Raw genomic sequence first — 14,671 nt, forward strand, 5'->3', positions numbered from 1 at the left:
GTCAGTGGGTAAAGACACTTGTCACCAAGCCTGAGCTTGACATATGGTGGAGGGAGAGAATCTATTCCTGTGTCTTAGTCAGGGTTCCATTGCTGTGAAGGGACTCCATGACCACGGCAACTCTTATAAAGGACAACATTTAATTTGGATCAAGATGTAGAATTCTCAGCTCCTTCTTTAGCACCATGTCTGCCTGCATCCTGCCATGCTTCCTGCCATGACCATAATGGACTAAATCTCTAAACTGTAAGCCAGCCCCAGAGAGCCAGAAGGAGACTGTCTTCCACAGGCAGCTAGGAGGAGGGTCAGGAACACACTGGCCAGACTTGAGCACGAGTCCTCAAAGCCCTGCATCAACAGTGACACACTTCCTCTGCAAGGCTACACCCTCTCCAATAAGGCCACAACTAATAGTGTCACCTTCCCGTGGCAAAGCTTATTTAAACCATCACATTCTACTTCCTGGGCTCCAGGCTTGTTCAAACACATGAGGCTATGGGGGACATACCTAGTATCTTAGTGAAGATTTTACCGCTATGAACATACACCATGACCAAGGCAAGTCTTATAAAGCACAACAGTTAGTTGGGGGGCTTACAGGTTCAGAGGTTCAGTCCATCATCATCAAGGTGGGAGAAAGGCAGCATCTAGGCAGTCATTGTGCAGGCAGAGCTGAGAGTTCTACATCTTCACCTGAAGGCAGCTAGTGGAAGACTGACTTCCAGGCAGCTAGGATGAGGGTCTTTAATCTCACACCCACAGTGCACACCTACTCCAACAAGGCCACACCCACTCCAACAGGGCCACACCTTCTAATAGTGCCACTCCCTGGGCCGAGCATATACAAACCATAACACCTAACCACAGCGTAATGCAGAGTACATTTAGTCTAACTTCAAAAGTCCCCACAGGGGAGGCTGAGGAAGGAGTTTTATTAGTTCAAGGCCAGACTATAAAGTGAGTTCCATCATGAGCCACAAAGTGAGCTCAACTGGAGTGCTTGCCTCATAGGAAAGAAGCCTTGGATAACAGCCCAAGCAATGGATAAACCGGGTCTGATTCAATCCCTAGTACCATATAAACTAGATGTGATGTAACAAATTCTACATAAGTGAAAATATAGAGTATTTGTCTGATCTCTCTATATGTGTGTAGATGCATAAATTACGAGAGGAGGGAGGACAGAGACACATGAAAGCAGGAAAGGCTGTCTTACAGGAGGAAGAGAACTGGGAAGAGGTGGAGAAGAAGCAGAGGAGGGGAGTAAGGGGGTAAAATATGAGCAAAATAGAATGGCATATGTATGGACAGAGATATAATGAAACCCATTATTTTAAACACTAATTAGAAAAAAAAATTAACAAAATGTAGAGTTGAACTAGATACATATTTGTTTTTAAGTTTATGAAGGCAACTGTTGATGTGTTTATAAAAAGATAAAGAGGCTATGTCTCGGGTTTCAGCACCAATGTTGTGTTGATAAAAGGATAAGGAGAGGGGGGATATGTTCTATGGCGTTCTGGGGGAAGAGGGTGCCTCAGTGGGTCCATGCGAGGTATCCCTTCCCCCTGAGGGAAGTCACATGGAGGTATAGTATAGAACAGAGATTATTCAGGGCATGGGGAGGGGAGTTAAGAGGGTAGTAGGAGAGAGAGAGAGAGAGAGAGAGAGAGAGAGAGAGAGAGAGAGAGAAGGAGGGGAGTAGAGGCTGGCTTGAGCGCATGGAGAGAAGTGGGGAGGGGAATGGGGAGAGAAGGGACAAAGGGGCAAGAGAGAGCAAGAGGAAGCAGGAGCAAGAGCAAGAGAGTAAGGAGGGGGTAAGCAGCCCCTTTGATAGTGTCAGGCATACCTGGCTCTTGCCAGGTAACTGTGAGGGTGGAGCTTAGACAGAATGCTAACAACTGTGGTCCCAAATTTTAACTATGCACTGTTTAATATTATTCTCTAGGATTCTTGCTGCTTTTCCCATTCCTGTTGGGTGTAGACAAGAGAGGGTTTACACTTTTAATCTGTGCTGGCTCTACCTTCAGCACTACACGCATCTGTGGTAGTTCTTCCAGTATACCAACACACACATGCACACACACAGGCACACGCGCACTCCACACACACACACATGCACACACATGCGCGTGCACGCACACACATGCACACACACACATACACACACACACATGCACACGCACACACACAAATAGAAACCAGTTGATGAATATTCTTTGTATCTTCCTATGGCTTTTCTCACATGCTTGGAATTTAGCAAATTTCTGTCCCCTTCTGCTCCTCTGTATCTAATCCTTACACCTCAACCTAGCCATTCTATGGATGATGCTAGAATTAGAACCATACCCCAACTGAACTGTAAATTTGATAAAGTAACTATGTCTGCTTGCTCTAGAGTCATATCCTTGATACCTAGCAGTCCCAATAAACAACTGACAAGTATTTCTAATATTGAATGTTAGTAGCTTCATGCAGAAGAATTTAAAATTACTATTTTATTTATTTTAAGATGGGTGGCACATACCCATGTAGTAATTTCAGCACTAAGGAGGTTGGGGCAGGAGGATTAGGAGGAGTTCTAGGACAGCTTGGTGTACATAAAACCCAATCATAAAACAAAAATAAAGGCCTCATCTTTTAGAGCATCCCAATTGAAAATATATAAATTACAACCCCCCACTCACTAATATTCTAAAATAAATGTTGATTTGGGTTAGAATGACAGTTCGCAAGATTGAACCTCTGTAGATGATATGTGGTTCTTGATGGTCTTAGTTACAAGCTTAGTGGTTAAGAGCACTGGCTGCTTTTCCAAAGGACCCAGGTTCAAATCCCAGCATTCATATGGTCTGTAAGTCCAGTTCCAGGGGATATGCTGCCCTCATTCAGTCATCATGGAGCCAGAAAACCAATGAAAATTAAAAAAAAAAAATTCTGTCCTATCGAACTCTGGTTGTCTATACAGAATCTTCCCCCGGGGAAAGCAGGCTTTTGCTGAGTGGACTAAATGAGAGCACCACTATCTAATTAATTCTCAGGTAACTTTTAATTTGGTAAAGATGAACATTTAGGAAAAAGAAAGTTACCATGTAAGGACTGCAAAGTGTTAGTCTTTCATTTTCTTTCACATCAGGTAAAGCATGTTCCTGTTCCTAATTTTATCATGTCTGTTTGTCTGTTTGTCTGTCTGTCTGTCTGTCTGTCTACCATCTATCTACCTACCTATTTTTGTGGTGCTGCCAGAATTCTAGTGGCAAACTCAAAGTCTCTACCATTGGGCCCCATTCTCAGCCCTCGTATGTTTTATTTTATTTGATACAGGGCTCTTACTGTGTAGCCCAGGCCAACCTTGAACATGTATGGATACTCTTGCCTCTGTGTCCTGAGTGCTGGGAATAGGTGTGTGCCATCAAGCTCATCCTCCCCAATTTTAAAGTTACTTTAAAATAATGTATGAGTTTCTCTAAACCTTGCCCTTTTCTTTCACCATTAAAAAAAAAGTTTTAAAATATGCTTTTTACCTTAGCCTTCAATCCCCAGGTAGCCCAGGATGACCTAGAACTTCTTGCTTCTACCTCCCTGGGGGTGTGCCACCACGCTCTCGGTTCATGTGGTGCTGGGGAACTTTGTGTACGCTTGACAGTGAGCTCAACTAAATCCTGAGCATCTACCTTAACTGTTTACTAATGACTCATTATACACTTTTCCTTGATTTGATTCACAGAAGTGCAGGTTTTACACTTCAACCTGGGACCCACCTCCCGATCTCAATCAAGGGATGCTCAGCCTAGATCCTCGCTGGTCTTGGAAAGCTCTTTTAGTACCAGTCACTTGACAGAGGCTGTGGCTCTATGGCTTGCAGCTTATTTTCTTGGCCTAACAATTCCTTCTTCAAAGGGGACAAAGATCTGGGGCATCCGGCTGCTGCTACTGCTGCTTAGAGATCTCGAGTAAAATGTATCCCGTGTTTCTTCATCAATGCTTTAGGGCAGAGCTGCTTGGAAATTAGGCCCTAGGCAGTGTAAATACTTTGGTTGGAATTAGACCTGGCTTTTGTCATCTCAATTTGTCCAAGTTTCAACATTAAATTGTGCAAAGGCATCTCTTTGGTGTCTGTTTTGAGAATGTGTCTCTATTGATGGTAACTCAGGACCCCTTACCTAGGAAGAAACTATTGAAATGCCCTTCTTTCATTTCACTATCGAGTTGCTTTCTTCTAGGTGGTGGCATGCGTGTGCAAGTACGCATGCCTCCCCTCATCATTAGGTTGTAAATTATGTGGAAGAATCCCAATTATTCAATGTTTGCTTAGGTAGTGCTACGGACTGGAGCACGGCCAGTGCACGTGATCTACTGGGAAGGCAGAAAGTCTGGAGGGAATGGAATGTTATCACGGTGCTTATCGCTGGAGGCCATTTTCTTATCTCTTCTTACTTCAGATCTTACGTGTTTATAGGCTTTATAGGTTTATAGGTGTTTCGCATGCATTTATGATAGAGTACTACATGTATGCCTAGTGCCCACCGAGGCCAGAAAAGGATGTGGATCTTCTGAAGTGACTAACATCTGGTTTTGTTGTCGTATGTATGCTGGGAATTGAACCCTGGTCGTTTGGAAGAGCAGCTCAGTGCAGACTGATGAGTACGTCACAAAACCAGAATCTGCCAATTATCTGCCGAGTTTGGTCCACAGAACTTGGGAGGCGAGAAGGCACTCGCTTGCAAAAGCACTGTCTGGAAGACCTCTCTGGGCTTGCCTCCATCAAACGCAGTAGGGACAGGGCAGGGCCTAGGAATCTGCAGAATGCAGCCAGGCCCGGGCCTTCAGTCTGAAGCGATAGCGTCGACGCTTTCCCCGGGCGTGGCAGTCTCCTCTTTTGGCGGGCTCCGCATCGCGAGGCTCCGCCCCCTGGAACGGTCTATCTGCATTCGCGGAGGTGGGCGCTGCGTTCCTATTGGTAGAGCGGGCAAGCCGAGGCTCCGCCCCCTCCCGGGCCCGACGCGAGCACGTTGGGTAGCCGGGGCCGGTTGAAAAGCCGCCCGAGTCCGGGGCGGCTCCCGGGGCGAGAGGCACGCTTAGAGCCGCGGTGGCGGTTAAAAGGCGTCTCTGTGGCTGGAGTGCGGCCCCCGGGGGCGGAGGGGCCGGGTGGGCCGAGAGGAGCTCGGTGGCCTGGCCCGCCGCCCTTCCCCCCCACGCCCGTCGACCTTGTGGGCGGAAGCTCCCTGGAGCGCCTCACGCCCGCGCGATGGCGACTGCTGCGGAGACGGAGGCCTCTTCGACGGACACGAGCTGGGAAAACGGTGGCGGCGGCGGCGGCGGCGGAGACGACGGGATGAAGCCAGCCCTTCCGGAGCTTGAGTCCTCCCTACAAAATGGCGGCGTCTTCTCCACCGCGGAGCTCGGCGGCCGCGGCGGCGGCGCGGGGCCTGAGGAGACGGCGGCAGCCGAAGCCGCTCGGAGCCACGGCCACGAGCCGCTTCAGAACAAGTCCGAGGCGGCCGCGGCCTCTCTGCCCAAAGGCGCCGAAGAGCCGGAAAGGCCTTTTAGGCGGAGTTTTCAGATCCCCAGGAAGAGCAGAGAAAAGAAAGGTGGTGCCTCCCCTTCCTCCCAACCCCTCTCTCTCTTCCCTCCCCCTCCATCTTTCATTAGGACCTCTCTGTCTCCTCTTCCCACCCCCATCCGAGACACGTAAACACGCACGCAAGCGCCAGCCGCCTCTTCCCCTCACTGCCACGGCCGCCCAGCCGCCCTTGGTGCGAGAGGATAGGGTGGAACCACGCTCCGCCGCTCCCCCTCTCCCCGTGGAAGCTGGAAGTAGCTAAGGTTTGAAGCGTTTCCATAAGGCTGCAGCTCCCCGAGAGGAAAGATGGTGCTCCGTGCCCCTCTTTCCCCAAGCCCTGAAGGCAGAGAAGCTGACCGTGGTCTCCTAAAGATGCTTCTGAGAAGTCTGCTTGTGGAAATAGCCTGTAGCCATGGATTCTGAGGCTTTCTCCAAGGCCATTGCGTTCTAAGGACAAGTGTTTCTCACTGAGGAAATTCTTCAGCTCTGTGTGTCTACTTGAAATGTGCTCGATGTCAGCGTCTTCTCTTATTTAGAAAAATCTCCATGCACAGTTTTCCATCACACTTCATTTCCATGTAGTTGTTTGGAAAAGCATTAGCGTACGTAGGTTTCTTCTGTATCACTCCAAGCCTAGTCTTACTCTTATTAGTTTCTTAAATCGATTATAGGAACAGTTGGGTTAGTTGCTTACTTTTTGAGATCTTAGTGCCCATATTGTAAAACGTACAACACTTTTTTCCCCCTTAGAGTAGGTTTTGACTGACTGGTAATTTGGGATTTTCTGGATTTGACTTAAATTTTCCCTTCTTCGTGTTTTTAAATTATTTCCCAAAGCTTTTTTTTTTTTCTTTTTGATATTTGAATCTCTGAAGATTTAGAATCTTGATTGAAACGATGCATCTGAGTAACCAACTCTCTTTGCACAACAGATTATGGAAGTACAAAGAAAGTTCTTTTCTAGTTGGATGACAAAGTCAAGGAAATAGCATGAGAAACTATGCAGAGAAGGATGAAGCTGATCTTTGCTGACTGAAGTGAATGTTTTAGAAATACTCTTTAAATGAGTTGATGTAATACTTGTAATATTTTAGGATGTAGGGCAAGACAGTGAATTCACTTGATTTAGTTAAGGTGTGTATGATTGTGTTGATACAAGAAAAGTTAGATACTCATGCCCAATGGCCAGTTGGTAGAAAATGTTGCAAGTACTTTAAAATAGGCCCTCATAATGATAGTAGGGGCTTAGTATTTTCAGATCTTTTTGACTTTTCTATTTTAGATTTTAAATGATTAAGGCTGTGAACAAATCACCTTTAAAACGACTTTTTTTTTTTTTTTTTTTAAAAAAAGGGACCAGAAAACTGGCTTAGAGTCATTTAGGATTTTGTTTGAAATATGCTAAGGTGATATGTATTTATTAAATTTCATAAGCCAAATCCAGAAGTTGCACTAAAATGACTGCCCTTGAAAAGTGGCCCGGGGAGTTAGGGAGTATAAACCTTAGCTGCTTTCTCCTTGGAGTCTGATGTATTCCTTTGGGGTGTGCTTATATTTTCCATTTTGCCTAGGGTTAAGATTTTTACTCATATCTGTAAGGGAGGTTGTAGTTAGGAAAGCATGGTAGTTTTTTTTTTTTTTAACTGAAAATAATTATAAATATCTAACTTCTATCAGGCAGAAGTTGTTCAAATAAGTAAACAACAGGGTTAAATCAAAACTTAAAAAAACCAAATAATAGACTCTTAAGTTCAGCCCTTGAAATTGAAATGCTCCTGCCTCAGCCTACCTGCTAGGTGGAATTACAGATGATATCATGATCTATGTATTAATATAGCACTTTCAAGTAACTATTTTAGCCATCTCAGATTTTAACCTAAACTGGGAGATGTTAGTCTTTGAATTTTGACTTTTTACTATAAAAACATAATCACTTTAGAAAAGTTATAAGAGTGTTTCTCTTTTTTTCCTTTTTTTTTTTTTTTTTAAAGATTTATTTATTTATAAGTACACTGTAGCTGTCTTCAGACACACCAGGAGAGGGCATCAGATCTCATTACAGATGGTTGTGAGCCACCATGTGGTTGCTGGGAATTGAACTCATGACCTCTGGAAGAGCAGTCAGTGCTCCTAACCGCTGAGCCATCTCTCCAGCCCGAGGCAGTCTTACAGTCTTACATAGTCCTGGCTGTCTTGGAACTCACAGAGTTCTATCTCTGCCTTCAGAGTGCTGGGATTAAAATTGAGCAACCCATACCCAGCCTGTGTCGGTTTCTTTCTTTTTTAACATCACTTAATAGGCTTACAGTGTGCAATAGAGAACAGATGTTTGGAAGGAAAACAAGACACCATAGAGATTGTTAGTTTCCTTCCAACATACTGATTAGAAAGTTTGAAAAGTATGTTCAGGATTTGGTTTGGTACTAACAGCCATCTGACTTACTAGCATAAGAAATTTTTTATAGATAGGTCTTGAATTTTTCAGCATCAGAAGTTTTGTTGTATTCATATTCTAGTAGTCTCAACTGCTTTCTGGTAAAATTTAAAGTTAGGATATTAATTTTAAAACTTTCTTAAAATACCATTCATATAGTTTATTGGTCTTCAAAGTTATATTTGAGACAGGTCTTACTACATAACCCATGCTGCCATCAAATATGCAATCCTCCTCTCAAGTCACACCTATAGGAACTTAATCAGCTCTTGAAGTTATACTTGATGGTAATAGCATGACATCTAAATACTGCCATTTTAGTGGGATCATAAGCCTGGCAAGCAATATTGTACTTTATTGGTAGTAGACATTGCTCTTGTATATAACTACATCTCAACAATTCTTTGTATTTGGTAGGTATTTGTCCATTTTATAGAAAACCTGAACTACTGAGAAGTCACTTGTCACTGGGTAAATGGTGGAGATAGAATTTGGACATATATAGGCCACGTGGAAGTGTTCAAGTGTAACAAGGTTATTTCTAGTAGTCTAATTTTATTTTTATTTAGGGAGGCAGGGTTTATTTTGGCTCACAGTTTCAGGGTATAGTTGATCATGCTGAGAAGTCATAACTGTACAAGTCCGGTGGTTAATTTCATGACAATACATCTGTAATCAGGAAGCAGAGAAAGATGAATACCCCATCCACCCTCCCTTGAGACAGGAGCTCCCTGCGTTTTCTAAGCTGGCCTCAAACTCAAACCTTGGATACCACTACGTTAGCCTTCTGACAACACCACATGTGGCTTTATAATCTAGAATTTAAGTTAGCTTTTGATTTGATCAATTGTGAAATTGGAAAATTTAGCATATTCAGCCTTGGGGAGAATTGTGAGATGGAAGGATTATGTTCACTGTAAATAATGGCAGATTATATGCTTTAAAGATTTTGTATTTTACATTTTTTCAGAGCAAAATAGAGATTTATTTATAGATAGTGAGAACTCCCAAGAGTGGGAGAGAGGCCAAGGGATAAATACCCATATTTTACTGATTCTGCTGTGTGTTGTAGTATTTATTGGTTGGGCTATTTTCTGTAGTATAGAGAGACACAAAAATTGCATTGGCCTATTGGTGGATTGCCATGTTTTATTCTACATCTAGTATGTCATCAAAAGTAAAATTAATAATTTAATTTGACAGTATTCTCTCCAAAGTTCTTGGGATAGACTAGTGATACAGTTTCTAAAAGATGTTCATCTTTTCTAACAAAATTTGCAGTTGTCTTTTTTTTTTTAAAGACCAGGTCTTAATGTAACTGGTGATGGATTTACTTCCTGCCTCCAACTCCTCAGTTGCTGGGATTGGACCTGGTTCTGCAATTGTCTTTTTGAGTCATGGTTTTAGTTGGATATGGATAACTGAATTTTGAAAACTGATTTTTCTCTACATAGACATAAACCTGGGCAGGAAATTTCATATTGTACTGGTACATGTTGACTTATGCCAATGTATTTGTTATTAACAGTGCTGTGTTCATTCAGCATTGATGTAGAGATAAAACACATTCTTAAAACATAGGTAGTTTTTAGATAGAGAAATCCATTTACAAATCAGTTATGAGCAGATGGGAGTCACATTGTATAGTGATAATAAGGCCAGTAGATATCAGCCTTGGACTCAAAATTTCAGACCAAGTTTGATCACTGGCTGGTTTGCTAATTACTTCATTTTCTCCCTTGTAACTCAGGCTGGCTTTGTACTTTTTAAAAATTTTTTATTAGCATATATATAGTAATGGGTTATCGGTTTCACTGTGACATCTTCATTCATGTATATGATGTCATTATGACCCTATTAACCTGCTTTTGTGCTCCTCCAAATACTTCAATATTTAAGAAATAAATATGGGTGTTTGTATGTCTGTACCACAAGCCTGCCATCAGATCCACTGGAACTGGAGTTATAGGTGGGAGCTGCCATGTGGGTACTGGGAATTAAACTTAAACCAATGTCCTCTGGAAGAACTGCTGGTACTCTTAATCCCTTGAACCATCTTTCCAGCTTTTCCTTTTACTAATCCCAACTAGTTTCTTTCCCAACTTTTTTTTGGGGGGGGGGCGTTGGTAGTGTTTAGGGGTGTTTATAGCATGGGCACCCCAGTCCACACCACAGAAGAGAATCTTCCCCCTGCATCAATCATTAATGGTATACATCTTCAGAGAGGGATGGAGGTCTATCATTCTCAGTTTTGTGTAGGTTTTGCATAGGCAATCACAACTTTTTAGTAGCCTTGCCTTGTCTAGAAGTTATACATACACACACACTCTTTGAGAAACTTGTGTATTTTAGGTATCCAATCCATTCTTATTCACTGTTGTTAAATAAATGTTGGACAGAGGGACAGATGTTCCATTTATGGTTAGCATTCAGCAGTCATTCTCTGCTTTAACGGTCACCTACTGCAAAATGAAACTTCTCTTACTGGAGCTGACAGCAGCACTATTCTATGAGCTCAACTTGAACTTTTGATGCTCCTGTCCCAGCTCCCTAAGTGCCGCAGTTATGGATATATGCTACTGCATTCAGCTGGTATTCTTTATGGTGATCTTGTGCTTCTGGGGATGGAACTTAAGACTTCTTGCTTGTCAGGCAAATGTTCTACTACTGAGAAATAACTGAGTCCCATCCATTGGCTACTTCAGTTATAATTACTTTTAGATCCGAAAGCTTATATTCTTATTGTTTACATGTTTTGATAGTAGTCTGTCTTGTTTTTTAAAGTTTAGCATATCATGTATTATAGTACAAGAAGGTCTACACTGAAAGTAAATTGGTCAAAGATAGTGGAGGAAAATGTTCTTTTGATTAAAGAACAAAGATGCTTTTTTTTTTTTTTTGACCTATTGCCAATTGCTTAAATGTAAATTCTTTTTTGTGTGTGCTATGTGGGTATGGCTGAAGGGATGGAACCCAGGGCTTGTGTGCTTGGTAAACACTCAACCATTGACTTCTATCACTAGCTAGCTTTTTATTCCCCACCCCCAACCCCAAGTCAGGGCTTTTCTGTGTATGTCCCTGGCTGTCCTTGAACTCCAGCATCTGGCTTGTACTTTACCAGCACCTGGCTTTTTATGTAGCTTCCAGGGATTCACATTCAGGGTATTATTGGGCTTACACAGCCATCTCACCAGCCACTTTTATTTTTTCAGTTGCATTATGGTTAGCTGTGTTGACTTTATTGCTCAGGATGGTTGGCTTTCACCTAGTACACACTGTATGATAACATGTAATCAGAACCACTCTTCATTTTTAGAGCTACTATTATGATATATGCCTAGTTGGTTAAAGAACCAGATATGTCACTAAGGGGTGGTGGCAGCCCATGCCTTTAATCCCAGCTCTCAGAAGGCAGAGGTTGGTGGGTGGGGTATCTCTGAGTTTGAGGCTAGCCTGGTTTAGAGTTCCAGGACAGCCAGGGCTACATGAAGAAACCCTAACTTAAACCTCCTCTGCCTCCCACCTCCAAAATGAATGGATATGTCATTAGACATTGTATCCCTTATAGTCTAATAAAAATGAATTGAAAGTAAAACAGCTTATTTATAGTTACCTTTTAGATAGCATATTTCTTACAAGTCTATATAAAGTTGAGTGATGGTGGCACATGCTTACAATTCCACTATTTGAGAAGATGACATTTGAGGTCAGCCCAGGATACATAGTGAATCTCAGACTATTTTAAACTTTTTTTTATTTAAGACCTTGTATCAAAATATAAATATATGCACAGCAGTATTTTCAGTGAAACCCAAGAGTTACTTTTAATATCTATTGACCTTGAAATGTCTTGAAAAAAAAATAGGCTTTTTTTTTAATTTGGGAAAAGTTTATATGTACAAATTTGGTTTTCAAAGTTTATTAAATGAAAATTTTCATGTATACATTAGGAATTTCAGGTTATTAGGACAAATTATTTTTGTTTGTTGGCTTTTTTTGTTTGTTTTGAGATGGGATCTCACTATGTGGCCTGTCCTGGAACTCAATCTGTAGATCAAACTGGCCTCAGACGCACAGAGGTTTGCCTATATCGGTCTCCTGAGTGTGTGCTAGGTATGTTCCACCATGCTTGATTATTAAACCAAATAGGTTAAATGATTGTGCTATAAGAATTCCAGTGCCAGAAATCTGTCACATCTGGTAAAAGCACTTGATCTGTGTGAGCTTGAGTTTGATTCCTAGAACCATAGTTGATGGAGAGAGCCATCTGAAAGTTGTCCTCTGACCTCTACATGTACATCTTGATATGAGTGTACCCATGTTCTTACACGCACACACAAATTTGAACCAGATGTGGTTGCACATGCTTGTATTTTCAGTATGGGAGAGGCTTTGAAAGAAGGATTTGAGGTTAGACTTGGCTGCCCAGTGAGAACTTGTATCAGAGATGGAAGCAAACATTAAATGGACTATAGACTGGTGAACACACAAGGAATACAAACTTACTTGTTACTGTGTTAACTGTGCACAGGTGCTCTATTCTGCTTAGTACTTTTGTAAGGGCCTGTGATTCACTGAAGAGTGATACTGGAGACTCAAATAATATGCAAAGGCAAAGTGTTTTTTCTGCAGAAATTGCCAGCATGCAGGGATCTTCATCCACCAAAATGGAGATGTTGAGTGAGCTTACAGTCTCACTTTTAAAGCCTGTTAGGGGAATTCCAGGGAGGAGTGGGTGATCTTTACCTTTCTCTACCTGGATTGGTTGGCTCTATTTTTCAGGTTATGGGTGTCCTTGGAATTGGTGAAGGTTCTGGGGGATTTGGGAGACTTCTGGAACCATTGCTAATTAACTACTTTTGACTCAGGCCAGGTGTTGGAGCAACTCCTGATTGGCTGCCCTCTAGAGGTGGTTCTTCCTGGGATTTGAGTTGTTCTGGACTTGTCCAGTATTAGGAAACAGAAACTTAAGCCATTCTTAGACTGTTGTCGGTTTGGAGCCTGTCATGGCATGCATCTTCCTGGCTTAGCCCTCTGTCTCATTGTTCTCCCACTTTTTCTCTGTGTACTGCCTTATGTGATGTATTTGGCTTGTAATAGTTCTTAGGAGAACTGCAGTTTTCCAATTTACAATGAACTGGGCTTTTGATTAAGTTATACTCATTGGATATAAAGCCAATCTGGTATTTCGGTTTTTACTCTAGAACTACACCGCTCTTTTGCTAGTACTGGGCATTGCACCTAGTTTTTGAAACATGTTAGAAAAATGGTCTATTGCTTTTTACTTTTTGACTCGAAGACAAGTCTCTACGTTTTTAGGCCATCCTTGAACTTGCTCTGTACTTAATCATCAAGTAGCTAATAAGGTGGTACACACTCTTAATCCTGGCATTTGGGAGGCAGAGGCAGCCAGATCTCTGAGTTAAAGGCCAGCCTGGTCTACAGAGTGAGTTTCAGGACTACACAAAGAAACCCTGTTTTCAAAAACAAACAAACAAAAAAAAAACAAAAAAAAAAAAACAAAAAAGAAAGAAAGAAAAAAAATATTCTGCTTGGCTCAGAGCCCTTCATCTTAGCATTTGGCACTTAAATGTTCTATTTATATTGATAATAAAGCTATTCAAGTACTGAATATTACTTCAACTTTAAAGCCTTGGCTGGTGTGGACCTTCTTCTATAGACCAGGCCGCCTCAAAGTTTTGATTATCCTTTTGTTTTTAGATTATTTTCTGATCTCTGCCTTTTAAGTGTAAGAATATAAGACATGAGCTACTATGCTGGGTTTATGCTTTTATTTGTGGTGTAGTCGCTCAACTGCCATAGTCTTAAACATGCTTTCATTGCAGTGTAAATAGGAATTGAGACAAGTTGAGTACATGCCTGGGTTCTTATGAGAGTTGAAGCAGTTTAGATTGCCTTGAGGTTTATAAAACCACAACAGTTTTTGTATATGAGGCCTGGCCATCATTAGTTAAAGGAATTAGTTAGTCTAGGTAAGTCTTAATTTTTCTTTAGTGAGTTATAAAACAATTTGTGTGTATGTGTGTGCATGCACATCTTCACATGGGTATGCAAGTGGAGGATAGAGGACAACTTTTTGCAAGGATTTTCGGGATCCAGCTCTGGTTAGGTCTGTACAGCAGGTTACTCACCTGTCGTGCCATGTAGTTGGTCGCCTTCAGTGAGCTCTAGTAACTCTGGCATGTCATAAAGTAAAGTAACTGTTGGTGCCTTTTGTTCATTTGAAGTTAGATTTTAAAAACTACAGTAAACAGAAAGACCTACATTTTTGATAGAATAATCTTACAATTTGTGTTTTTTTAATAGCTCTTTTCCAGCAGTTAACTCCAGGCTCTCGAGAATTTGAAGATGTTTTAAATATTCTCCATTCATCTTACCTTGAACCGACCTCAGTAGCAAATTTTAACTATAGACGAGCTTGCTTGATACATAATGAACTTTTGGAAAAAGAGGTATGTATTTAGCCTGGGGAAGAAATCCTTGAAATTTCTTTGGAGAAAGGCCTTTTTTTTTTTTTTTTAAAGGAAAGACAATTTAAAAGATGGATGAAACTATTTTAAATAATTTCTTGGTGCTAGGAATTAAACCCAGGGTCTGACTCAAGGCTAAACAAGTGTTCTACTTCTAAATTGTGTCTTGTTAATTGCTATGCT

General features: G+C 41.7%; 1 protein-coding gene across 8 annotated transcripts in view; it reads left to right on the forward strand.

Annotated features, from left to right (window-relative positions):
* The first annotated feature begins 4,437 nt into the window (after positions 1-4,437).
* Tasor (transcription activation suppressor) overlaps positions 4,438-14,671 on the forward strand; it is a 56,929-nt gene continuing 46,695 nt past the window's right edge. For 5 of the 8 annotated variants that reach the window (XM_003751541.5, XM_017600275.3, XM_063275715.1 and 2 more), the window contains exons 1-2: positions 4,438-5,591; positions 14,325-14,470. In XM_003751541.5, coding sequence (XP_003751589.1) covers positions 5,249-5,591; positions 14,325-14,470 — 489 coding nt within the window. In that variant the 5' untranslated portion in view covers positions 4,438-5,248. The other 3 variants (NM_001427354.1, XM_039095195.2, XM_017600274.3) reach the window with 3 other exon arrangements.

This window comes from Rattus norvegicus, chromosome 16, assembly GCF_036323735.1.
Source record: "Rattus norvegicus strain BN/NHsdMcwi chromosome 16, GRCr8, whole genome shotgun sequence".
NCBI lineage: Eukaryota > Metazoa > Chordata > Mammalia > Rodentia > Muridae > Rattus > Rattus norvegicus.